Source organism: Gopherus flavomarginatus, chromosome 6 (genome assembly GCF_025201925.1).
Source record: "Gopherus flavomarginatus isolate rGopFla2 chromosome 6, rGopFla2.mat.asm, whole genome shotgun sequence".
Classification (NCBI taxonomy): domain Eukaryota; kingdom Metazoa; phylum Chordata; order Testudines; family Testudinidae; genus Gopherus; species Gopherus flavomarginatus.
Genome location: NC_066622.1, coordinates 69,948,533 through 69,975,232, shown reverse-complemented (window position 1 = coordinate 69,975,232; position 26,700 = coordinate 69,948,533). Strand labels below are relative to the sequence as shown.

General features: G+C 45.3%; 1 protein-coding gene across 1 annotated transcript; it reads left to right on the top strand.

The window, feature by feature from the left end:
- Positions 1 to 3,566: 3,566 nt before the first annotated feature.
- On the top strand, positions 3,567 to 16,568 carry LOC127054193 (cytochrome P450 2H2-like). Its single transcript, XM_050960203.1, has 10 exons — positions 3,567 to 3,591; positions 5,273 to 5,385; positions 6,751 to 6,913; positions 7,380 to 7,529; positions 10,563 to 10,723; positions 11,552 to 11,728; positions 13,004 to 13,145; positions 14,448 to 14,635; positions 15,327 to 15,468; positions 16,387 to 16,568. Exons 1-10 carry the CDS (start codon positions 3,579 to 3,581, stop codon positions 16,566 to 16,568), a joined length of 1,431 nt encoding a protein of 476 aa, XP_050816160.1. The 5' UTR covers positions 3,567 to 3,578.
- Positions 16,569 to 26,700: the final 10,132 nt, after the last annotated feature.

The window sequence follows — 26,700 nt, the reverse complement described above, 5'->3', positions numbered from 1 at the left end:
CTGATTCATAGACTTTAAGGTCAAAAGGGATCATTATGATCATCTAGTCTGACTTCCTGCACAATTCAGGCCACAGAATCTCACCCACCCACTCCTGGAACAAACCCCTAACTTATGTCTAAGTTAATGAAGTCCTCAAATTGTGGTTTAAAGACCTCAAGTTGCGGAGAATCCTCCAGCAAGTGACCCGTGCCCCACGCTGCAGAGGAAGGTGAAAAACCTCTATGGCCTCTGCCAATCTTCCCTGGAGGAAAATTCCTTCCCAACCCCAAATATGCATGGTGTTTGATCTCTTGAGATGGGCAATGCTGCTATAAATAAGATGGCTACTGATGTCCTTTGACCCCATTCTAAGAATGCTTGAAGATCAGGGTGGAGGTAGAAGGAACTAGATGATAGAAACCCATGCTTGGGACTATAGGCGGACATCTGCTTGGGGTGAGCTGCTTAAGCAGCCCACTGGACCAATGAGAAGCCAGGGCTGCCCAGCCCCCAGGCACTTATCTGCGCAGGGGACAGCCTAATTTTAAAGACACAGAAAACAGGATGGAGTGTCAGCTTGGAAGCTGGAAGAGAGTCAGAATGGCTCAGGGAGTCCCTGCTGAATTCCCCCTCTCTGTGGAGGAAGTTTTGCACCACTCTAAGAGTTTGGCTGCGGGGATCAGGCACCTTCCAGTCTGCATGCCCAGGGACCAGAGGCAAAAGATCTGAGCCAGGCCGCAGGAGGGTTCCAGGCCAGACAGGCTGGCTGAGTTGGGAGAGGACTCTGCCCACCCAGTAGTGAAGAAGTAGTAAGGGGACTTTTATTTAAGCTGACCGCTGCCACGGAGCTGCACCTCTCCATCTCAGGACATGCCACCCCAGCCGTGCTCCCTGCCTGGGGAAAGTGCCAGGGAGAGAGGTGGGATTGGAGGAGTCTGTGAGTGTGAGGGGTGGGGCCTATTTATAAATGTTTATTACTTTTCAGTTAACCTGAACCTCGGCCTTGCCCAGATCCTGTTTTCCTGTTCCCAGTAATACCCTCCTCCGTTCGTTGCTGTTCCTGGTGTGTCATCCCATCACTGGGGTTTGTGCTATTTACCTTATTGTCCCTCGTGTACCGGCCGTTACATGTCTTGCCAGCTGTTAGCGTGGTCGCTGAGCTTGTCAAGGGACACCACCCTGGAACAGTGCAAAGTCACTTGAGAGGAGGCAACAGGCAGTGGCAGCAGCAAAGAACCCAGCAGCTAACCCACGTCAGGAGAGGGGAGAAGCCACATCAGATATTGGTGAAAGCAAGCAGGAGGGAGTGAAAAGGGAGGGAGGAAGGTTAAGCCATATCTCGGGGGAGGGGCCACACCAGAAATGGGGGTTCTATTCTGAGCTCTACCCCTTAGTGGCCAGTTCCCTTTTCATTTGAGCACAGTTACAGACTAACACACCTGGGAGGAAAGACTCCAAAATACAGGTAGTGGTTGGAGATACTCAGTGAGGAACAAGCCTTGTGGATGGGGATAGCAGTAGATGTGGTATATCTTGACTTTAGTAAAGCTTTTGATACTGTCCTGCATGACCTCCTCATAAACAAACTAGGGAAATGCAACCTAGATGCAACTACTATAAGGTAGGTGTAAAACTTGTTGGAAAACCATTCCCAGAGAGTAGTTATCAGTGGTTCACAGTCATGCAGTAAGGACATAACGAGTGGGGTCCCACAGGGATCAGTTCTGGGTCTGGTTCTGTTCAATATCTTCATCAATGATTTAGATAATGGCATAGAGCAGTGGTGGGCAACCTGCAGCCCATGGGCCGCATGCATCCCATCAGGGTAATCTGATTGTGGGCCACAAGACATTTTGCTGACGCTGAGCTGCCCCGCAGCTCCTAATGGCTGCAGTTCACCATTTCCGGCCACTGGGATCTGCAGGAAGCGCCGAGCCACCGGGATTACCCTGATAGGATGCATGTGGCCCACCACTGGCTTAGAGAGTACACTTATAAAGTTTGCAGACAATACCAAGCTGAGAGGGGTTGCAAGTGCTTTGGAGGATAGGATTAAAATTCAAAATGATCTGGACAAATTGGAGAAATGATCTGAAGTAAATAAGATGAAATTCAATAAGGACAAATGCAAAGTATTCCCCTTAGGAAGGAACAATCAGTTGCACACAAATGAAATGGGAAATGACTGCCTAGGAAGAAGTACCATGGAAAGGGATCTGGGGATCATAGTGGACCACAAGCTAAATATGAGGCAACAGTATAATGCTGTTACAAAAAAAGCAAACATCATTCTGGGATGTATTAGCAGGAGTGTTGCAAGCAAAACACAAGAAGTAATTCTTCTGCTCTACTCTGCGCTGATTAGGGCTCATCTGGAATACTGTGTCCAGTTCTGAGTGCCACGTTTCAGGAAGGATGTGGACAAATTGGAGAGAATCCAGAGAAGAGTGACATAACTGATTAAAGGTCTAGAAAACATGACCTATGAGAGAAGATTGAAAAAAATGGGTTTATTTAGTCTGGAAAAGAGAAGACTGATGGGGGACATAAGAGGTTTTCATGTACATAAAAGGTTGTTTCAAGGAGGGAGAAAAAATGTTTTTCTTAATATCTGAGGATAGGACAAAAAGCAATGGGCTTAAATTGCAGCAAGGGAGGTTTAGAGTGGACATTAGGAAAATCTTCCTGTCAGGGTAGTTAAGCACTGGAATAAATTTCCTAGGGAGGTTGTGGAATCCCCATCACTGGAGATTTTTAAGAGCAGATTAGACAAACACCTGTCAGATGGTCTAGATAATGCTTAGTCCTATCATGAGTGCTGGGGACTGGACTAGATAACCTCATAGAATATTGGGGTTGGAAGGGACCTCAGGAGATTATCTACTCTAACCCCCAAACAGACTTTTGCCTCAAATCTCTAAATGGCCCCATCAAGGATTGAACTCATAACCCTGGGTTTGGCAGGCCAATACTCAAACCACTGAGCTATCCCTTCCACTCAAGGTCCCGTCTGGTCTTATGATTCTATTATACTAAAAAAGATGGAAATAGCAAAATGGACCTGAGTCTGCAGTATGGATGCAGAGGCAAAAAAGCTGTTGTAATTGTGGGCTTTGTGTCCAGAGACGACATGAAGTAGGGAGGTGGTAAGAGAGGGAACTCTAGATGGCGCTGTGAGCCTATGTTTAGATCACTGCCCACAATCAGCCACATTTCAGTGATGGATGATATCAGCAAACTGATGGGTATTCCGAGAAGAGAAAACTGGACACCAGAGGGCACCGTGAGCAGGGTGGATGCAGGTTGCTTCAGCTCCAAAGCAGCCCACAGGGAATCCCCAAACTTTATCTCCTAAACCACATCACCCAGCCTCAAGAAATATTGTCCCTGACTAGAGAACCCCCCATCCTGCCTCTTAGATGGTGCTTCCATATGGAGTAATGTATCAAGGTTCTATTCATCGTAGGTGATTACTATGCTGTAGTTGTAACATTTGGCTGTGAGGATCTCCAAGTTTCGTCTGATCTGGTTGCGCCTCCTCTGGGTGTGAAGTGTGTGTTTTTAGCCTGTCTAAATAGATTCTTCTTTTTGATTGCATGGTACTAATGTGTAGGTCTCTCTCCATTCTCTTTCTTTTCTGTTTTGTTTTCCAATTTATTTAATTCCTTTTTTTGCCCCGCTCCCAGTACGCTGTGATTGCTTGGAATTTCCTTCTCACCCTTTTAGAATATGTACTAGGAAGTGACACCCTGTCCCTGGATAATTTAACTTTTCTGTTCAGATACATAAGAACTGTCTGCTGCCCTAGAAAACTTGCAATTTTTTATTTTTTCACAAGATGGCTTTATATTTTCTCTGGTATATTTTAACAACATTGACTGTGATAACTAAATAAGTCTCCTATAATATAAAAGGTTTTCATAACCCTGTTAAAAGAAAAAAAATGCATTCAGTGGTAAAAAGGAATACTCGTTAGGTACTTCATGCATGCATGGTTGATTTAGCTTCACAAGATATGTGGAGAGTGGGTAATCCTATGGCAAAGAGGCTATAGTATTTTTTTTCCCCTGCGGCTCATTTAAAATACTCAGGATTGGACTATTTCTTTGTGTCACAAGACTTGATCGATTCAGTGACTAATTGTGACATTGATACTATTGTATCTGACCATGCTCCTAAACGTATGTCTTTTAGGCCCCCAGGAGATGTATCCGCAACTAAAATGTGGAGTTAAAATACCTCTCTGCTGTTTGATACAACTTTTGTTAACTCTATCAAGCAGGAGTTAGACCTTTTTCTAAAAACAAATACCATCATCAGCTGCTGCACTTTGGGAAACCTTTAAAGCTTTCATCAGAGGCTGCCTCATCTCTTACGCCACATTTAAAAAGAAATGGAGAGAATATAGACTTGATAGCCTTGTGAAGAAGACTAAGTCCTTGGATGTAGATTATGTTTCTACCCCTTCCCCAGAGAAACTCAGAACCCCCATCAATCTAAGCTATGAAATCAGCAAACTTCTGTGCCAAAGGCTGAGTTTTGCTTTATTCTCTTTGAAGCAAAACTACTGGGAATTTGTCAAGAGGGCTGGCAAGCTGTTGGCATACAGACTTAAGCAAAAGGCTTTCAGAAATAAGATTGCTGCTGTTCACGATAGTAGCAACAATTTATATTCAACACAGTCAGATATTAATGAACAATTTCTACAGTTTTATCTAAACTATATTTAACTGAAGAAGAAATCAGTAAAGAGGCCCTAGATAACTTTTTTTGGTAGATGGTCTCTGCCACAGATGTCTGACTCTCAGAAGCAATTTTTAGATGCCCCTACAAGGGGTTCTGTGGGGCTGCTCCTGGCACTCCCCCCAGAAAAAGACCCTGGTGATGCCCTGGTGAGGACCCTTCTGCCCTTTCCTCTGCCAGTTGTAGGCACACTTAGCACCTGACTCAGGCAGTTTGGAGAGCCTTCATGTGCTGATTAATTTTTGTGCTCTGACACTGAGTACACAAGAGGCAAACAAAGGTTCAAAGGAGTTCATTCCTAGTTAGTTAATATTCAGTAACCTTTGTTAGTCCTAGATAATCTTGTTGACCCAGAAGAATTGAGAGCTGCAATTGGCTAATTGCTTTCACTTGCCATTTTACTTTTGCACCACACAATATATAAAAGGTGGGTTCTGAAAGACAAGGTAACCCCCTGTTAGAACCCAGAATAATTTTGCAATGGAACCTCTGGGAGCAACAACTGTTTTCTTCGTGATTTGTGTCTCTTGCCTTCTTTTCCTTTCAGCATGGAGAAAGATGTCTGGAAGTGGAAAGCTGCCACCTGGCCCTGTTGCTTTTCCCATCATAGGGAACACGCTACAGCTGAATAAAAGGAACTTGCCCCAATCTATACATGAGGTAAGCAGGATTTCTCCTTATGCAGGGCTTCGGCTCAGTTGGACATTAAGCAGAGCCTGGGGAAAGAGAACTCTGAAATTTCTGGGGTTTGTGCAGTGACTCAACTCCTCATGTTTAAGGCTGAATATTTTTTCCCCAGAAATATATAGTCTTGAATGCTAGATACAACCTGTTTCTGGCAATATGTTATTTTTATGATAATGTGTCTTATTCACAGGTAAACCAGAATACGGCCTCTCAGTTGTGCTGCAGCCTGTACAGGTTATCCTGCAGTGAGGAGTGTGGCTGGTGGGTTGAGCAGGGAAATGGCAGACAGCAGCCTTGGGTTCTGGTCCCAGGTCTGCAACTGATGCCATGTATGTGCCTGGGGAAACGATTGAAGTTCTTTGTGTATTTCCCACTTGTAAAATTAATCTAATGATACTTGCCTTCTTCACAGGACAAGGGTAAGGCTTAGGTTGTTGCTCTACTCTGTAAAGTTGACATATCCTCCCAGGTGGAGATCCAGAAAGGACAGTGATAGAAGAAGGGCACTCCTCCCCACACACACCCAGGGGTGAAATTGCCTGATGGGAGGACTCAGGCCCAGTGTTCTGGTGGACTTACCTTTCCTTGGCAGCTGCTCCAGAGAGACAGTGAGACTGACTCTGTATCCTAGTGGTTAGGCCTAGGCTGCTCGCCCCGGATGTGGGAGACCCATGTTCCTTTTCCAATTACAATTCACTTATTGATACGCAATGGAACGGCTTCAACAGGGAAGTCCTTTTCCAGAATGACCCATAGTGTGGTGGTTTAGGCCTGGGCACACTCCAGAGAGAAGGGAGACCTGGTTTCAAATCCCTTCTTCACATCAGGTATCGAGGGGAATTAAACCCAGCTCTCCCACATCCCAGGTGACTACCATTCCCACTAAACTAACAGTGATGCGGGGGGGTTGGGGAGGGACCTCCTCCTTCTCCTCTTCTGGCACCTAGTGTATGGGGTCTAATCTATTAGGTGTGATTTCAGACCAGATGAGCTAGGGAGGGAACACTGCATTTGAGGATCCAGCCAGGGTTCGGGCATGTGTTAGGCACTGGCCCTAAGGACTGAGGTAGCCATGTGCATGCCCAGCAACAGATGTTATAAGTGCCTCAGGGAATTCAGGGGTGGAAACTTAGACACTGAGGGAGTTAAGGTGCCTAGAGGGTTAGCTGGGGGTTTTCAGGATCTACATTTTGCATTTAGATGCCTATATTCCTTTTTGGGTGTAATCCTTACTGGCAGGAGAGTTCTCTCATCAGTTTGTAATTAGATCCATACTCATTCTTATTCTTAAGTGGATTTAGTAAAAATGTATTGGTCCTTTGTGTTAATCTTTTACAGCTCAGTGTGAAGTATGGCCCGATTTTCACAATATACCTGGGCTCACTGCGAGTTGTGGTGCTGTATGGACAGGAGGCTGTGAAGGAAGCTCTGATTGATCAAGGGGACGAGTTCAGTGGAAGAGGAAAACTGGCACTGGCTGACAAGCTTGCCAAAGGAACAGGTACATTTCTAACAACTTCGGCATGTAGCGCTGATGTTCTCTGTATGTGGAGAACATGACTGAGAAAACAGCTCGTGTTTCACTTAGCTCTGTTCTTTGGAGGATACTAACTTTACCCACCTATTTATGTCCCAGTGTATTTCTTATTTTTACATGGTACCAGTATATGTACTTTGCTCTAATTACTGTGACAGTTTACACTGTGTTGGAGAACAAAATACAGCCATTGGTCATGGCCTCCAATGAAATTATTTTTCTTGTTCATAATTGCTATTAACAGGAATGAGATTAATGTGTGGGATTTTGAGTTACATACACATATCAGTAATGTAGTGTCTCCAGTAGAACACACATACAATAATGTTTGTGTTCACGTTGAAACTTTCAATGACCAATATTTCCTTAGGTTAGAAATTTAGCAGATTTAATCTGTCCCCACCCTTCATTCCTGTCCTCCCTTTTCCAGGCATTGTATTCAGCAATGGGGAGCGGTGGAAACAGCTTCGCCGATTTGCCCTCACCAACTTGAGAAACTTTGGGATGGGCAAGAAAAGTGTTGAGGAACGGATCCAAGAGGAAGCCCGTTTTCTGGTGGAAAGGCTCAGAAACACACACGGTGGGGAATTGCTGCATGTAATTTGGAAACTGAGTCAGCTAAAGACTCTTGTCTCCCTTTATTTTGTGATATTACTTTGGTTCAAACACCTTATAATTCAAGCCCAGGGGTGGCCAACCTGAGAAGGAACCAGAGAAGGAACCAGAATTTACCAATGTACATTGCCAAAGAGCCATAGTAGTACATCAGCAGCCTCCCATCAGCTCCAACCCCCCAGCGCCTTGCACCTGCCAGCAGCCCAGCCAATCAGCACCTCCTGCAATCAGATGTTTTGCATGCTCAGGAGGCTCTGTTGGGGAGGGGGAAGAACAAGGGCATGGCAGGCTTGGGGGAAGGGGCAGGGGCCTTTGGGGGAAGGTGTGGTGTGGGGGAAGAGCAGGGGTTTGAGCAGTGAGCACCCCCTGGCATATTGGAAAGTTGGCGCCTGTAGCTCCAGCCCTGGAGCCAGCGCCTATGCAAGGAGCCACATATTAATTTCTGAAGAGCTGCATGTGGCTCCGGAGCCACAGGTTGGCCACCCCTGCTCAAGCCATTACCTGCATGTATAACAGTCTGTGTTAATGTAAAGGAAAAATATGTGAGAAAAGTTCCTGAGATGACCTTTCCTGGCTGTTATTTCCCATGTTTTCTACCCTCTGATCTGTGGCCAATGGGCAAATGGAAAATGTTTGTCCAGAGTAGGCAGAAGCTAACACAGTGAACCATATTAGAGTGGATTCGTTTATCTTCAGTGTGTTGGGCTAATAAGACACCAGGCCTACAGCTTCCTTATTCTGATTTTCTTCTCTGCTAGATGTCTGATACAAGTCTGGCACCTACACTGTATGAGGATGGCCTCCGAAATATATCACTGTGTACATTTGCAGTGCTTTCTAAGTGATGAATATTATTTATTTATTTTATTATTTATTTATGTTCTATTAGTTTCTAGAGGACCCAGCCAAGACTGGGGCTCCTTTGCCAGTAGGTTGTGTTAACAGACAGTTGGAGACAGTCCCTGCCTCAAGCAACATACATATTAAATACACATGAAGAAGAAAAAGTGGAGAAAGGAAGAATTATTTTCTCTCTTTTAGAGATATGGAACTGAGACAGAGAGAGATTAAGTGATTTGCTCGAGGTCACACCTGGAAGTTTGTGGCACAGCTGGGAATTGTCTCCAGATTTCCTGAGATACCAGGCCACTGCCTTAACCACAAGACCATCCCGCTTCTTGCAATATACAGTGCAACATTAAGGGCTAAAATGAAGTTGACTCTCCATCTGGGTGAATTGTGTGTGTGAGAGAAGAATGCATGGAGAACCTTCCCCACTCATGATACAGACATAAGAGAGAGCCGCTTTACTGCTGTTGCCACTTGTGTATCCTGAGCCAAGGGCAGCTGCTCCTGTAGATAATAACTCAAAAGGAATCTGCGTGGGTGAGGGACAGAGGTGAAAGTAAGCCACTGTGGTAGCAGCAGCCGGAGCCCCTGGCCCTTTAAATCGCCTCTGAGCCCCGGGGCTTCCAGCCACCTCTGCAGCTGGTAGCTCCGGTGGTGATTTAACGGGCGTGAGGCTTCCAGCCGCTGCTACTGCAGCTGGAGCCCTAGGCCACTTAAATCTTGATTTAAAGGGCCCAGGTATTTAAAAGCCTGCCTCTTCCTGTTGAGGCCACGTCTCTTCTGGTCCCGCTCCCACAGCTCAGGGTCCGGCGTACGGTAAGTCCTTTAAGTTACTTTCTTCCCTGGTGAGGGACATGAGGTGAGAACACACTGCATGGAGAAAATGCCGCTTCTGGATGTTCTCCCTGTGCAATGTGGTCTCAAGTCAGAGGGGTGAAGTCTTGTAGACAATTACTTTGAATATTGTATACGTCCCGCTGCATTGTAGGAGTTTGTGATGATGCTACAAGCAATGGCTAAGGTAGAATCCTCTGAATGCAAGATCCTCTTTTGAAAGGAATACTGTCTGTCAGGCCTGTGTAAGGAGCCCATCGCAGACAGGCAGGTGTCACTCAGAGAGGGACACATAGAGGGACCGATGATCCCTATTCAGACCAGAGTGTGTCCGGCAGACAGCCGCAAAGGAGACAGTGTGAAAACTGATTCCTAGCAAAATGGGGATAATTATTTAATATAAATTTACAGAAATAGCATTGGGGAAGCCCTATGTGGAGAATGAGGGAAATATCGGTGTTATTTTTCATGTGCACCTCAGTTTAGCTGTGTGATTTTATCCTGCCTGGCTGTACTGAATTACATAAAAGGAGGATGAAAGGGGGACACTAAGAGGAAATGAAATAATGGCAAGGATAAGTACGGTCAGAGAGAATGCCAAGGATAATAATGGAGAAGCTGTTAATTTGAGAACACCCCCAGCGTAGCTTCAGCTATTTGGAAAGTATTCTCTTCCTAGACAGAAACTAGCATCCAACAGGGAAACTAAAACCTTATGGATTTTCACCAAGCAGGAAGGGGGTTGAGTGAGTTGAAGGTAACTGGGCTGAATGGAACTTATCAAAGCTTGCAAGGAAAGATTGTTTAGGTAAAAGGAATGTGTGTAGAAGCCTTTATTGTTTCTAGTTTTTGCTCTGTGTGCTGCATACCTTTGGGAGGATAAATAACACTTAGTTTTGGAGAAATTGTTTTTGAGTCACTTTGATCCCCTGCTGGTCATAGTCCCTGGAGAGAAAGGGCTCACGGGTGTCCAGCACAGAGCAACCTGTCATGCTACCATCGTTGGGATGTAGTGAGTCTGCTGCCCAGCTAGCCAATCTAAGGGTGGTTGGACTTAGAGGATTCTCCCATTCAGAGAGGGGCAGAAACTCAGGCCTGTCATCTGAGGGGGACTCTTGAGAGGGACTGAAAAGAATCTAAACCCAGTTTACTCTGGAACTGTGAGACCATAACTTACCCTCCCCAGTGAATATTAGGGACTGCTCTCTTGGTCTGGGGCCAGGACATCCAGAACGTCCCAGTAACATCAATGGATGTGATGCTGTAGGTGAAAATACTGAATTAAAAACTGGACACTGGTTTGGTTTTATTGCAGAGCGACCCTTTGACCCCACCCTCCCTCTCACCCATGCTGTCTCCAACGTCATCTGTTCCATTGTCTTTGGGGACCGGTTTGACTATGAAGATCAGAAGTTTCTGACATTAATTCATCTCACAGAGGAAAACAATGAACTCCTTCGCTCTCTCCTGGCACAGGTGTGTTCAGTGGGTTTTCCCACTCTTCTCCTTTATAAAGTAGGAAAGGACAGAGATTTCTTTCTTTCATCGTTCATTATCCTTTAACAATTGTTATTTCAGATTCTCATAATGTTCCTATTCTCCTCATTAGGCTGCAGCTGTTACCAATTCCAGCCTCAAGCTTGTTTCTGAGGATAATTTAAATAGCCACACAAAACACTTCATTTGCTCAGAATTAAAACATTAGCGTCCAAACTGTTGCAGTTCACAGTATATTCACAATGATATACCTGAATATGGTTGCATTCTTCACCTGCAAAGCAAACTCCTTTTCATTTCTGGTACACAGCCACTCACATATCCCATTGCTGAAAACCTCACCAAATGCACAACAGTCAAACTCAGTGGAAATCAATGGAGTTACAGCAGCAGAGAATTTGGCCCCTTCACTCCAACTGGAGGAAGACTAAGATATCTTTTACTTGTATAGTCTATAATGTTTTATTACTGCCTACGAAAATCTGTATTCCGAGTTAGGTTTGGGAACTTGAGTGTGATTTTCAAAAACAGCATGTGAATATTGGGGATGGTTTTATGCTGGAAATAATGGAGATTATTGTAGCGAATAGAACTGAGTGTCACTGCAGTTTATGTGAGGAATAGGTGTGTATTGAGTAGAATGAGTTAGTGAAGCTGGGGAAGTTCTTTAGAATCCATTTGCACAGGAACGTGCCACAGAAATATTGTATTGTGCTGCTATAACTGAGTCAATTGGGCCAATTGAGTCAACTGATGATTTGTTGTGTCGAGGTAAACCAAGATGTACTTTTCCTTCTATCATTCTAGCTGTACAATTTTTTCCCAACTCTCATGGATTATATACCTGGGCCTCACCAGGAGTTACTTAAAAATTCAGAGGAGTTTAGAATCTTTGTTCTGGAGAGAGTGAAGATGCACAAAGAGTCTCTGGATCTTAGCTGCCCTCGAGACTTCATCGATGCTTTCCTCATCAAAATGGAACAGGTAAGTGAGGGCAGCAGCCCTTCCCCTTTGCTGTGGAGTGGGTTATACCTATCATGGGTATTTATCACTCTGTACAAGACCCAAAGGCGGATCTGGTCTCTGCCCCTGGAACTTACATTCTAAAGCCATGCCCTGCTCACCTCATTTGTGTGAATAGTGCCGGTGATGCCAGTGGGACTACACCAGTGAGTAAGACAAACAGGTTTTGTCTCTAAGGGTATGTGCACACTGCAATGAAAGACCCACAGCACAGCCATGGCTGGCCCGAGTCAGCTGACTTGGGCTTGAAGGGCTCAGTCCGCAGGGTTATAAAATTGTAGTGTAAACATTGGTGCTTGGGCTGCAGCCCAGGTTCTGGGCCTCTTCCCTCTTTCTGGACTTCAGAGCCTGGGCTCCAGCCTGAGCCCATTTGTCTACATTGCAATATTATAGCCCCTCAACCTGATTCTCACGAGCCCAAGTCAGTTGATCCAGGCCAGCCGTGGATTTTTTATTGCAGTGTAGACGTTTTAAAAGGACGGAGCACCCAAACTAGGTCTCAAAAGCACATGGAAACAGGTAGATTTTTCTCTGTTTGTAATTTAGTCATTGAAAGAGTTTTTATCAAGTGAGTGGAGAGAGGCACTTTTACTGCTCTGTGTTAGCGTCTGTGGAATTAGCAGGAGAAAGCAGTTTCAAATGGCTGCCTATGCCCACACCTTCAGACTTAACCTACTACCTGCTTTTTTGGAAACCCCTCCTGCTAATCTCATGTAATATTTTGCAACGGCAGCCTATTACGAGTTCTGTCAGTGCACTCCTTGTTCAAGAGGTAGCCAGGCATTTGTGTTTTCAGTGGATTTTCGCTTCCGTTGGAGCATCAGACTCAATCCATCTGGCTCCAAGATTAAAAATTGGTTAGAAACATTTGGTTTCGTTTCTAATTCAGGGTTATCAAGGCAATTAGTGCTGCCCAGACAAACAAAATAGGAAAGCAAAGGAATCAACAACAAGTTCAATGTTAACAGTTAGAAATACAGATGAAAACTAACTTGGTTACTGTAATGCTCCAGTTCTCCTCTTTACAAAAGACCACAGGTTTCCACAGGAATAGCCTAAAGTACTCTGCAGTGCTACTGCAATCTCCAAGGCTGTGGCCCATTTTTTGTAAGGATTTTTATAAAGATGCTGAGTGGGTCACAGAGCAGGTAGAATATGACAGGGTTTGGGCCTGTATGAATCAATCCCACACTCTTACAGTCAATGATCAAACAACTGTAAGAAGTCTTTCTACAGGAGCAACAGAATGACCAGTCGGAATTTAACACTGAAAACTTGGTGAGAAGCACAGTAGACTTATTCCTTGCTGGAACGGGGACAACCAGCACCACCCTGAGACATGGACTCCTGATTCTTCTGAAATACCCAGATATAGAAGGTACCATACAGACACACACACACAATTTTAAGTCTTGGGAAGCTGAGGGGATTACATGGCTCAAGGGATCTCTAATGGATACAGACCCCAGTCCCTTAAGTCACCAGATCAAATCTGGCTTGGGCTGGAAGTGAGCTGTGTCACCACTGTGTGCAGGCTGATATATGTGAGAGGTGTTTGAGGATGGATGTTTTAGTTCAGTTTGTGTAGACAGGTGTCTGCATTCGAAAAGCACCATCACAACTGCCATTACTCGGCCTCCTTATGGGCGGTCTCAGCATGGGGCCTTCAGACTGAGTAGACCATTGTGTCTGGATTCCTGTCTCACCTCATGGTTCATGTTAAGGCTCCTGGGCCAGGAGAAAGTGTGTGTGTTTGTGTGTGGGAAGCCTGCACTGCCATTGGTCAGATGGTGCCTGGTCTGTGGGTAACAGGTACCTTTGGATTCCAGGGCTTTCAGACGGGCACCCTCCACTCAAATAAAAGCAAAGACATTTCATTTTAGGATTTAATAATCTTGTAGGTGTCAGGATTGAGTAAGGGCTTAAATCAAAACTCTGTCAGTGCTAGAGATTTATCAAAACCCAGCTAATATACAGCGCTAATTTCCACCTCATCGGCTTCCTCCATGCTGACGGGTATGATTGACTTTGGTGGGGGGAAATTTTAGGCCTCAGTCTCTTGCACAGCAGTTAGTTATATGCTCTGCTGATAACATCACATTGTGCTCTCTTTTATAACATAACCAGGCATGAGCCATATCACTGCCCTAATAATTACATTATAGGCATTTTGTCCTAGATACCATGTACAGTAGTTTCTGTAACCCAAAACTAACTGTTATTTAACTCAGAGGTCGGCAAGCTCTGGCACGCGGCTTGCCAGGGTAAGCACCTTGGCGGGCTGGGCCAGTTTGTTTACCTGCCGCATTGGCAGGTTTGGCCGATCACGGCTGCCACTGGCTGCGATTCGCTGTCCCACGCCAATGAGGGTGGTGGGAAGCACCGTGGGCTGAGGGATGTGCTGGCCATGGCTTCCCGCTGCCCCCATTGGCCTGGAGCAGTGAACCACGGTCAGTGGGATCTGCGGTCGGCCAAACCTGCCTACGTGGCAGGTAAACAAACTGGCCTGGCCTGCCAAGCGAGTCGCGTGCCAGAGGTTGCTGAACCCTGTTATAACTTGTTATATTTCCAACGTGCATCTGCTGAGACGTGTGTATTTCTTACTATGTGACAGCATGCGGCAAAATTATGGGAATCCTGTTCTTCAGCTTTATTGTTAACCTTGTTCATTTGATGACAGAGAAAGTTCATGAAGAGATTGACCGTGTGATTGGCCGAAGCCGAAGCCCCTGCATGGCAGACCGAAACCAGATGCCCTACACAGATGCTGTGATACACGAGATCCAGAGATTCATTAACCTTGTCCCATTGAATCTCCCACATGCAGTGACCAGAGACACTCATTTCAGACAATATGTTATCCCAAAGGTTAGTTCTCAATGTTTCTCTGAAAAATCCAGTTCTTCTACCTCTTCCTTTTTTCAGTTTTGAATTAATCACAATAGAAATGTTTGCCTCTAAGTGTGCATTAGTTTCCCTCTTTTTGGGAGCCTCTTTTGGGAGATCAATTTCTGAGATGGCTCCATCTCCACCAATCTTTAGATGTGCTGAGGTGTTAATATACACCACAACCCACAGTGACCACATCCTAGGTTGCTAACTGAATTTCACTTTGAGTTGTATAGGGATTTTTAGCATAACCATGCTGTTAATTAGTTAGTTATGAGGAAACTATTGGTGTGATGACTAAACTATAAAGACAAGGGAAACTCAAATGCTTCCAAATAGCATCTAAGACTAACACCTAACACTTCTGGATCTTAGCCAGACTTTTCCAAACCTCTTTGATGTAGAAACCAGGGTCGTAATCTAATGGGAGAAGCCTTTCTTATGAAATTCCAGGATCTAGTTGTTCCAGGTGGGCTGCAGTTTGGTGGGGTTACCTTTTCTCATGGAATCTGAGTATTTCTAGATCTGGTTGAAGGCATGAATTTCGAGGAGATGCAAGGAAATGAAGGAAAGAAAAATGTGTCCCACTAACCAGCTCAGTGAATTCTGGAGACTTTTCAGTTTCAACAGTATCCATTTAAACGTTCTTTATCTGTGTTTACTAAATCAGGGCACCACTATATTCCCTGTTCTGCAATCGGTCCTAGATGACAGCAGAGAATTTCCAAAACCAGAGCAATTTAACCCAGGACATTTCTTGGATGAAAATGGTGCCTTTAGGAAGAGTGACTTCTTCATTCCTTTTTCTGCAGGTAAAAAAGCCATGTTTGTTTCAGGTCCCAGACCTTTCTCTCTTAGCTTTATCTTGAGTATACAAAGAGTTCTCAAATTGTAGTTTGCAGAGCCTTTTCGGGCCATCCCTGAAGCAGAGCCTCTCACAACAGTGAAGCATCTGTCGGTCTCCAGTATCTTTTTTAACTAATTGAACATGCACTACTCTCAACTCTGCCGAGCAACTTCACATCTTCCTTTGTCTGTCTGTGTCAGCCCACCGTGGACGAATTGTGATTGAATGTGCGTGCAAAAGTAAAATTGAAGGGAGTAACATGCAACAGGGCAGAAGCCATCTGTATAGTCACCTGGAGAGAGATCAGTATGGGTTGCTTAGCTTCTCAACTTTACTCCAATCATTGAAGATCCCTACACTCTGTTAATAAACCCTGTATGCTGTTCTCCTCCATTCTGCTACTCAGCATGCCTACATCTCGCTATCTGTTAATTCTGCCTTCCACTCAAGAACCATTGTGTCATTCCTCCCTTAAACATATTAACTGGCTTGAGACCTGCATTAACTATTATCAAACCCCACATCTGCCCACCCGTCTCCACATATTGGTATTTAAAAAGCTACTTACTCTATGGAATGCAGCCTTTAAAATGATCTGTGAGTGGCTTCTTAAACCCCCAAATAATATAAAACTTAATCCTGCCTTGAATGCAGGGGACTGGACTAGATGACCTCTCAAGGTCCCTTCCAGTTCTATGATTCTATGAAATGCTTTTATACCTTCCTGAACTCTGAGAGATGGCCATTATCCTCCATGTGGTGACCCTGAATGACTCTGTGCATCTAATTTTAATCTGGAGGTTTACTTACATTGTAACAGTATTTAACATATTTTGAAAAGAAAGATCTCCTGCATCTCCTTGATATTCTTTTTTTATTGCAGGGAAACGGATTTGCGTGGGAGAGGCTCTGGCTCGGATGGAGCTATTTTTGCTACTGACAACGATTTTGCAGAATTTTACCTTGAAATCTCCCATTGACCTTAAGGACATTGATATAGCTCCGCTACCAAGTGCAGTTATAAATGCACCAAAACCATACCAGCTCTGTGTTTTGCCTCGATAAAAACCATGAAAAGTCATCTCCGTGTTCTACACCAGTAGCGAATTTGATTGTCTATGATCCCAGACTCATTAGTACAGTGACAGAAATGAACTCACTGTCTCGAAACAGAAAGTTAAATAATCTGGCTTTTTAAGTAACTGTGATGTAACAAAATTAAGTGCAATACCAAAAAAATAACATAGGCATGTACAATACGCCAGCAATGTTCTCAGACTGTCTCAGGTGTGAATCTGTTCCTGACATAAGTTGGGTATGTTTTCAGTTCATTTGTGGTGCAGTTGACAACAAGAGAAACTACTTTTGACAGCCATAAATGCTCCTTTATTTACAAGGGACTAGTAACCGTTTCCACTCTTGAGGTCTGATCAACCAATCAGAGTAAATTGTGGTGATGTAATGCTTATGATTGGACAGCCTGCTTTCATGTGGGGAGTTTCTGTGGCATCGGACTGAACTAGAGTTCTCCCTCCCCTGCTCATTTATGTAATTTCAATTTAGCTCAGTGGAATTAAACTTTCACTTAATAAAGATTCTTCTTATTTCTCCAGCTCACCTCCATGCTCCTACATATTTGTTTAATTAACTTATTTACTGAAGCTATCCGACACATTGCAGGTCATGGATTGAGCTGGGTTGATGGTGCCTAGGGCAAGAGAAGTTGTGCTATTGTCTATGTTTAGCCTGTTGATCAGACACCCTATGCTAGGAACCTTCACACCTACAGGTGTCACATATACATCACCCTTAGGAGACAGCATTAGATGCTCCCAATCTGTGTGCTTCTTTCTCCTCTCCCTTCTTTTCTCCTTCCATCACTCAGTATCAAGTCATGTACTCCGCTGTCTCTGTACCTGGAGGGACCCCTCTCCCTGTCTTCATTCACCAAGAGCCTTCTCTGCTCCAGCAAATCTCTCCTTGAAAACCAGTCCTCCCCTTTGCTTTGCCTCATCAGTCATCCTCCATGTCCTGGTAGCTGCCAGGTTTGTGGAGCTCCTTGTGTGACATTTCACCCTAGTGACATGAAATCCCCCAAATAGTGGGAGCAATAGTTGGGAGTCAGGCATGGATCCTTCTTTCCTTAAAATCTATGATTCTGTCCATTCCCCTACTTTGTTTGATTTCTGCTATTGGTGAGATCTTGAGGTCTTCTTACTCTCCAGGGGTGTGCCAGTTCTCAGAAGGAGAGGGATGCGTTCGTATATAATTAGCAAGTTAAAAAGGAAAAAAAGTGAATGCAACCCAAGCCTTGTAGAATATCCATATTATAACATATGCTATTATACCATTGTTGTATAATCTTAATTTAATCTTTTTATAGACCATTCTCATTGGAATGTTATAAACATTCTAATATATTTAACTCTGTAATCAAGCAGACTTCTCTAGAGGCAAGCTGTGTTCCCTGCTCTAGCATTTACAGCCTTGTTTATTATATACCAGGAACTATAACATTAAATTAACTGTAACTAAAGATGGATAGGAAAGTGAATTTCACTTTTGTGAAAAATTTCAAGGTTTGGGGAAATTTTCTCATCCTGAATTGGTACAAAAAGGCAAAAGTTTGGCAAAATTCATAGACATAAAATTGCACAATTTTTCATTTTGAAAACACCAAAATATTCCTGCAATGGAAACATTTTAGTATTTCTGACATGAAATATGCTCCCCTGGCTTGTGGGCTGCTCAGAAGGTACTGGGGAGCCAGGCAATCTGGGAGCCTGGTTTCCATGGAGTCATGACCCTAAGAGTCCTGGCGCTGCAGCAATTCTCCAAGTGCACTGACAAGGAGCTGGAAACCCTGGCTACCAAGCTCTTTGCCAGTCAGGTTGCTGAGGAGCCAGGTGGGTGGGTGAATTGGCAGGGGCTAGGCAGAGATGTCACAACTGACATGCTCCCGTGAAATGTTTCACTGTTGATTAATTGGCATTTTCAATTAATTGGCCACCCCACATGAGCTCTGAGCAGGGATCTATGGACCAGGAGAGACCTATTAACCTTAGATGCTGCACCTGGAGGGGAACCAGGAAGTGATAGGGCCCAACGGCAGGTAAATCTCGGCTGGGAGAGGAGCTGGCCTAGGAGTGTAAAACCAGTGAAAGCACAAATAGGCTGCAGGGAGGAGAGCTGCAGTCACTCCCTAGAGGGAAAGGGAGTTGGCAGGTCCAAGGAGGAAAACTGGGGTGGGGACAGTAATCCCTGGGTCCTGCCTTGGATTGGGGAGTATGACAAGAGACCTTGAGCAGTGAAGTAGCTACAGGACATGGAGGAAACTCTGGTGGTAAACTCAGAAATAGGCAATGGGGTAGGAAGGCACACAAGGACAGGAATGATACCAGGGTTTTTGGCGCCCTAGGCGCAGGGCCTGCTCGCTGGTCCTGCGGCTCCAGTGGACCTCCTGCAGGCGTTCCTGCGGATGCTCCACTGGAGCCGCTGGACCAGCGGACCCTCTGCGGGCACGACTGTGGGAGGTCCACCGGTTCGCCTAAATGGAAGCATCGGCCCTGCACAAGGAAACGATAACCGGAGATCAGCCTGATCAGACCTGGCTTGCTAGTCATTGGGTCCAGGAGCTGGAAATTGGTTTAGCAGGCAGGCCTTGGGTTCCTCTACCAGCCACTGGCAAAGTGGCACAGGACCTGGAGTTGGAACAGAAGACTGCCCGAGATGGTATAGGGACAGCTTATCTGGTGGGATTTTGTCATGCTGGAAGAGGAGGACAATATAGAGACCTACTTGGAGGGCGGAGTCATGATGAGCGAGTACTCGAGTCAGAGAAATGGAGGGGGATGGGGTCCAAAGCATGAGCAACTGACAGAAGGCAGTGCCAGGCAGTGCCAGACTGAGTGAGAGTTAATTGCGATGCTTAATTTGTAATGATATAGGTGTCAGGGTTCAAGCAATTTTTTTACTTTCATAACTGACACAGCAAGGCCAAAGGTGCCAGGGCTATGAACTGCCAAGCCTAGACCTTTCAGAGCTCAGCCCTGGCAAGCCCTGGTACAAAGTAAGCACTGGCTAATTCACACACATAACCAAACGGAGGCACAGTTCAGTGAGTAGACCCCATGATATATGTCATTATAACCATAAAATATACTGTGTCCATGTGAATTGTTGTGGGTGCTGCACAACCACCGTCTCTGTTTAACTGTACCCTATTGTTGTTAAGTGCTGAAGACTGGAATGTCGTTGCCTTGGTAACGCTATTCAGGCTGCTCCACGTTTCTGTTCATGAAGCATCAATGTCACTAGTATTAGCAGGTAGTGCAGCATGTTGCTTATAAAGAAAGACCTCAGGCACTGTTTGGTGACAAAGGCCCGTGGCCAGGTTTATCACCCTGAAAGCACAGTCCAAGCGCTCTGGTTCTGTGGTTACAGATTCACAAACACATGAGTGTCCAGAGACAAGGAATGGTTCAGTCAGCAGTGGGACTTTCTCCTGTCCCCCAGGCCGCACACAAGGTCAAGGTGAGGTACTCCAACCTTTATAGACTGAGACAAATAACTGGGATACACAACTTATGTATTTCATGACATCTGTTTGTTCCTGATATTTTGGACAAAACATCCTTCTTCATTGTTCTGTCAGACCACCTGATCCTCTACTATATTGAGGTGTATCTGTACTAGCCTTCTGAAAAGTATTTATGTAAATATCTAGTTTGGTGTAATTGTGGCAAGACCAGGCCTGCTCTGGTTCACAGCCTTTGGTTCAGGCCTTCCATCTTGCACCATGCCCAGTGCTCCAGGCTCTCTCTCTCCACTACATTTGTCATCATCATCATAATATCTGAATATAATATCCATTATTTAGGAAAATGCTTTCACTCATACTCTAATCATGCTTTTCTGTCTCTGAACCATTCCATTTGCTTTCATGTCTATCCCGTCATCTTTGTTCTGCCTCTTTTCTGAACATCCTTGTACTCCTTGGTGTGGCTGATTTCCAAAGGTTTCTTGGTGTCCTGTAGCTGCAATGCCTTTATTCCCATTCTGTCTATTGTTCCTGAATGATTCACTTTTTCTCACACACCTCTGCCTCCCATGGTACAGATTCATAGATTCCATGGCCAGAAGGAGCCTTTGTGATTCTGGTCTGACCTCCTATATTATAATACAGGCCAGACAACTCTCCTAGAAGTAATTCTTCTACAACAGGGCATTTAGAGCACTGGAATTGGACATAGTATTCCAGCACCAGTTACACCAGTGCCAAATACAGATGTAACATACACTTTCTATTCTTTCTTGAGATTCTCTGGGTCAGAGAGTCTTCCCCATCTCCTTGTGAACAGGGGGCAGACCAGATCTTTGCTGTGAGCAACAGCTTAGGGCTGTCACCTGGGAAGAGTTCCACAGAATTCTCTGCTCCAAGCGGCATATTCAATACACTCCAGGGCCGCTCAGAGGATTCAGGGGGCCTGGGACAAAGCAATTTCAGGGGCCCCTTCCATGAAAAAAAATTGCAATACTATATTATTGTGGGGGCCCCTGTGGAGCCCGGGCAAATTGCCCTACTTGCTCCCCCAACACGGGCGGCCCTGGGAAAAATAAACCTTCCGCATCTCAGCACAAACCCAGTTTAAAGAAAACTTCTTTACAAGGTATCACTGGTTCTCAGCATCAGCTAGTGCTAAAAGGCACTAATGCTCAATAAAAGGGTTGGACAAATATTTTCTGTCAAAACTTTTTTTGGATCGAAAACTAGGGGTTTTTAAAAAGCAGAAAAAAATTACGGACAATGTCTGCTTTCCTTCAAAATTTGTTGTTTGTTTTTTTTTAATTGAAAAGCTGAAATTAGTCTGCCAAAATCTGAGTATGGTTTGGGGTTTCAGAAGTGTGTGGCCAAACGTTTGCTGCTTGCTGTGTTTGATTGTTTAAAGAAACAATAAAAAAAATTCTGCTTAAAAAAAATCCAAAACTTTTGAACCACCTCAGCTTGTGACCAAACCCCTGAGCCCATCCAGTCAGAGATTTTTCCAGGTTTCTGATACTCTGCTGGCTTCCTTGACCCATATCTGTCTCTATAACTTTGGGTTCATTTAGGTTAGAACATAAAAACAGCCATACTGGGTCAAACAAAGGTCCATCCAGCCCAGTATCCTGTCTACCGACAATGGCCAATGTCAAGTGCCCCAGAGGGAATGAACCTAACAGGTAATGATCAAGTGATCTCTATTCTGCCATCCATCTCCACCCTCTGACAAACAGAGGCTAGGGACACCATTCATTACCCGTTGTGGCTAATTGTCATTAATAGACTTAACCTCCATGCATTTATCTGTTTCCTAGAGACTGGCTCCATGGGGTCCCTCACAAACTGGGGGTTTGTCTTTAGCATAGTTTGTGTACATACTCCACAAACTAAGCATTTGAGCGTGTTCCAGAATCTGAGATGAGTCTATGTTGTGAAAACTGAAATGCTCAAAATAGCACATGCATGTGAATGGACACAAGGTGCTAAAATTAAATTAACCCAGGCGTTCTCAAAATGGGGGTCGGGACCTCTCAGGGAATCACGAGGTTATTACTGGGGGTCACGAGCTGTCAGCCTCCATCTCAAACCCCGCTTTGCCTCCAGCATTTATAATAGTGTTAAATATATAAAAAAGTGTTTTCAATTTATAAAGGTGGGGGTGTCACACTCAGAGGTTTGCTGTGTGAAAGGGGTCACCAGGACAAAAGTTTGAGAACTACTGAATTAACCCCTCTGAAGCCTCAGGGAATGCAGGGGATGGAGGTCTCCCTTGGTAGGGTTGGGAAGGAGGTAGGTGGTGTAGGATATTGCTCTTCTCATGTGATCTCTCCCCTAGTGGCTAATGTTAAATGAAGCTACCCTCCCCTGATATGAATCTCCCTATGGCACTGAAATTAAATATAGACTATAATTTGACATTTGAGAAGTGAAAGGGATGGTAGCCCTAATGGAAAAGCTAACAGCTTGGCTCTTCTGCAAGCGTCAAACTGCTGAATGAGCTTTAGAGTAGGGAAGGCTGTACCTCCCAGACAGCCTGGCCCTGCCCCCTATCTGACCCCCACCCACTTCCTGCCCTCCAACTGCCCGCCCGCCTCAGAATCCCTGACCCATCCTGCTCCTTGTCCCCTCACCGTCCCCCAGAGACCCCTCTCCACCACCACCCTGGGACCCCATCTCTATGCTCCCTGTCTCCTGACTGCCCCGACCCCTATCCACCTCCCCCCGCTGAGTCCTGACAGACCTATGGAACGCCCACAATCCAACCCCACCGTTTCCTGTCCCCTGACCACCCCCCCAACCTCTGCCCCCTCCCTGTCCCCGGGACTCCTTGCCCCTTATCCAACCCCCCTGACCCCAGCCCTAGCCTCTTACCTCCAGCTCCCTCCTCACCCAGAGCCTCAGCGTGTCGCATCCAAGAGTGTCCCTGAACAGCTGCAGCTTGCCTCCGGTGGGGCCTGAGCTCCTTCCCACTCAGAGCCACGTGGTAAGGGGGCAGGGCTGGGAGCTCAGGCCCCACTGGAGACATGCTGCAGTTGTTCAGGGACACTCCTGGATGCACTGAGGCTCTGGGAGAGGGGCAGAGGCAGGGTCGGGCCAGAGCGGGAGCCTCAGCCGTTCTCTTGGGGGCCCCCGCAGAGCCTGGGGCAAATTGCCCCACTTCCTCTCCCCTCCCCCCCCGCGCGGCCCTTATAGACTCTAGAGCTTTCACAGGATTTTTAACAGATTTTTAGCTAACTTTCTTCAGTCATCTCATTGGCTTGGAAGTGTTTTTCCTCAGAACTGGTCAACTAAAAAAAACTGAAACCCACCTATTTTGACTTTCTGAGGCAAGTCTGAAGGACAGCACCTCTGCGCCCCACTTCCCTCAGAAATGGCAGACTCAGGCAGCAGGCTGCAGAAACTCAGTTTCTAGCCAGCTTGTGGGCAGCGTCCACACCAAGACAGTTGAGCAGGCTGGAGCAGAGCCAACTTCTGGTCAGCAGCTGGGCAAGGTCCACACTGAGGTGATTGAGCAGGCCGCATGGATGCTCCTTTCATAGATACCAGGCCTGAATCACTGGCGTGGAATTAGCGGTAAGACTTTCAAATGAGTTGTGAAGTGCTTGCTGTGTAAAGCAGGGAGCAGAAAGGATGCGTGTGGAGAGTTTAGGAGATGCTTGCTTTGGAGTTAGACTCTTCCTGTTTCCATTCAATTATAGGAAAATGCATCTCTTTCAAGCTTATTTAGATTCAACATTGGTTGCTGTCACCTTTTCATTGGCTCAGTACCTTCCCGGGTTTTCCTTAGAAGTTTCTCCAACTTTTGACTATGTCATTTGTTAAGGCATATATGCATTAGAGTTGTAATTCTTTCTCTACAATTATATTTCCTTTGTCATTGTGGTGGGAGATGCTCAGAACATCTTTAAGGTTAGAGTTTTAATTCTTCTTTTTATTCAGCCTGTTTAATGCACTATTCCTTCAATTTTATTAAAATTCTGCCAGAAATGAAATTCTATTTTCAAAAAGTCCATCCTGTTCTTTACAGTTAAAATTTAGAATTCTGAGAACAGTCTTTTAAAATTAAATTATTATAAAGTCTTTAGTTTACATACACCCAGTCCAAACCAGCTCAAAGGTAAAACTGAAACATGATTTTGTGCGCTCCTGAGCAGCTCCACAAAACCCATGAAGCAGGAGATACATGTCTTGTTAGACCTTTGCATCACAGGGGAGTCCTGTGGTGTAGCCCAGGGGTTCAGGTTTCCAAATCCGATGGGATCACTCAGATTTGCATGGACTTCATGAAGCTTAACTCAGTATCACAATTTGATGGCTACCTCATGCCATGTGTCAACAAATTCCTTGCACTCCTTGAAAAGACTAAATACATAATTACCCTTGACTTAATAAAAGGTTACTGGCAGATACTCCTGGCTTCTGATTCCAAAGAAAAGACAGCAAAGAATCCTGTGGTACCTTATAGACTAACAGACGTTTTGGAGCATGAGCTTTCGTGGGTGAATACTCACTTCCTCAGATGCATGTAGTGGAAATTTCCAGGGGCAGGTATATATATGCTAGCAAGCAAGCTAGAGATAACGAGGTCAGTTCAATCAGGGAGGATGAGGCCCTGTTCTAGCAGTTGAGGTGTGAAAACCAAGAGAGGAGAAACTGGTTCTGTAGTTGGCAAGCCATTCACAGTCTTTGTTCAATCTTGAGCTGATGGTGTCAAATTTGCAGATGAACTGAAGGAAACAGATCAACAGAGTCGGACGTGTACCCAGAAGCCTCCTACTGCAAGACAAACCCAAGAAAGAAACCAACAGGACTCCACTGGCCATCACATACAGCCCCCAGCTAAAACCCCTCCAACGCATCATCAAGGATCTACAACCCATCCTGGACAATGATCCCACACTTTCACAGGCCTTGGGTGGCAGGCCAGTCCTTGCCCACAGACAACCTGCCAACCTGAAACATATTCTCACCAGTAACTGCACACCGCACCATAATAACTCTAGCTCAGGAACCAATCCATGCAACAAACCTCGATGCCAACTCTGCCCACATATCTACACCAGCGACACCATCACAGGACCTAACCAGATCAGCCACACCATCACTGGTTCATTCACCTGCACATCCACCAATGTAATATACGCCATCATATGCCAGCAATGCCCCTCTGCTATGTACTTCGGCCAAACTGGACAGTCTCTACGGAAAAGGATAAATGGACACAAATCAGACATTAGGAATGGCAATATACAAAAACCTGTAGGAGAGCACTTTAACCTCCCTGGTCACACTATAGCAGACCTTAAGGTGGCCATCCTGCAGGAAAAAAACTTCAGGACCAAACTTCAAAGAGAAACTGCTGAGCTTCAGTTCATCTGCAAATTTGACACCATCAGCTCAGGATTGAACAAAGACTGTGAATGGCTTGCCAACTACAGAACCAATTTCTCCTCTCTTGGTTTTCACACCTCAACTGCTAGAACAGGGCCTCATCCTCCCTGATTGAACTGACCTCGTTATCTCTAGCTTGCTTGCTAGCATATATATACCTGCCCCTGGAAATTTCCACTACATGCATCTGAGGAAGTGGGTATTCACCCACGAAAGCTCATGCTCCAAAATGTCTGTTAGTCTATAAGGTGCCACAGGATTCTTTGCTGTTTTTACAGATCCAGACTAACACGGCTACCCCTCTGATACTTAAAGAAAAGACAGCATTTGCCACACATCTTGGGCTTTTTCAATTTATGACTATGCACTTTGGACTGCACTGGTCCCTGTCCAGATTCCAGAGGCTTAGGGACCAAGTCCTACACCACCATAGTGAGTTTGTAGCAGCCTATTTACATGATATGGTTATTTTTAGTACATTTTGGCAGTCACATGGATTCTTTATTGCAATCACTGAAAAAGGCAAGGCTTACTGCTAATCCAGAAAAAATTGGAATGCTGGAAACCTGCTTTCTGAGGTTAAAAAATGCTGGAACTAGAACAGACTCTTTGCAGGAAAATCCACTCAGATGGGGGAACCAGAAAGACAGTCCTCCAGAGACCTAGAAAGACCAGGAGGAAATACTGACAAAGTGAGAACCATCAGGCCCATTAACAAAGCTTACCTGCTTTTGTTCAGAGGCAGAGCTAGGTGAGCTAGGACAGAGGAACTCCACAGGACTAACCCAGAGCCAGGTTAAGGCCTTCCCTAAGCACTGCAACTATGTGTTTATATTTTGAAGGCTTTCGCCACCCATTTTTGTGGAAAGCTGTAGGCATGTGAGGCCTGAGCTGTTGTTTTTGATACTTGACTGGTTAGTGACAGATGTCAAACTTATGGCGCAGGCTACCCTGCTCCAAGCAGGTGGCCAAATTTTGCAGACTGAGGTGGAGAGTGGCTGTAGTACTGTGCATGGCCTGAAGTGGGCACTGCAGAGTAGTCCTCTCAGCCACACCACCCTTGGCGTCTCTGGCACATTTCTTGTGCTGCAACTTCTCATTTTGCTTCCTCTTCATGGAAGTGGAGTCCCTAAGCCCACCTGCCTAGGCCCCTAGGCCCAGTGCCGTGCAATACTGTGTAGCTTAAACACACCCTCTCCCAGAATTACACTGAAGGTACAAGCCCATCTGGGTGGCAGTTTAACTGTCTCCAGAGGCATGTGA

Excerpts from the sequence above, each read along its gene's own strand:
- LOC127054193 (XM_050960203.1), top strand. Across the intron at positions 6,914-7,379 it reads CAAGCTTGCCAAAGGAACAG|GCATTGTATTCAGCAATGGG; the intron begins GTACATTTCTAA and ends TCCCTTTTCCAG. Across the intron at positions 7,530-10,562 it reads AAGGCTCAGAAACACACACG|AGCGACCCTTTGACCCCACC; the intron begins GTGGGGAATTGC and ends GTTTTATTGCAG.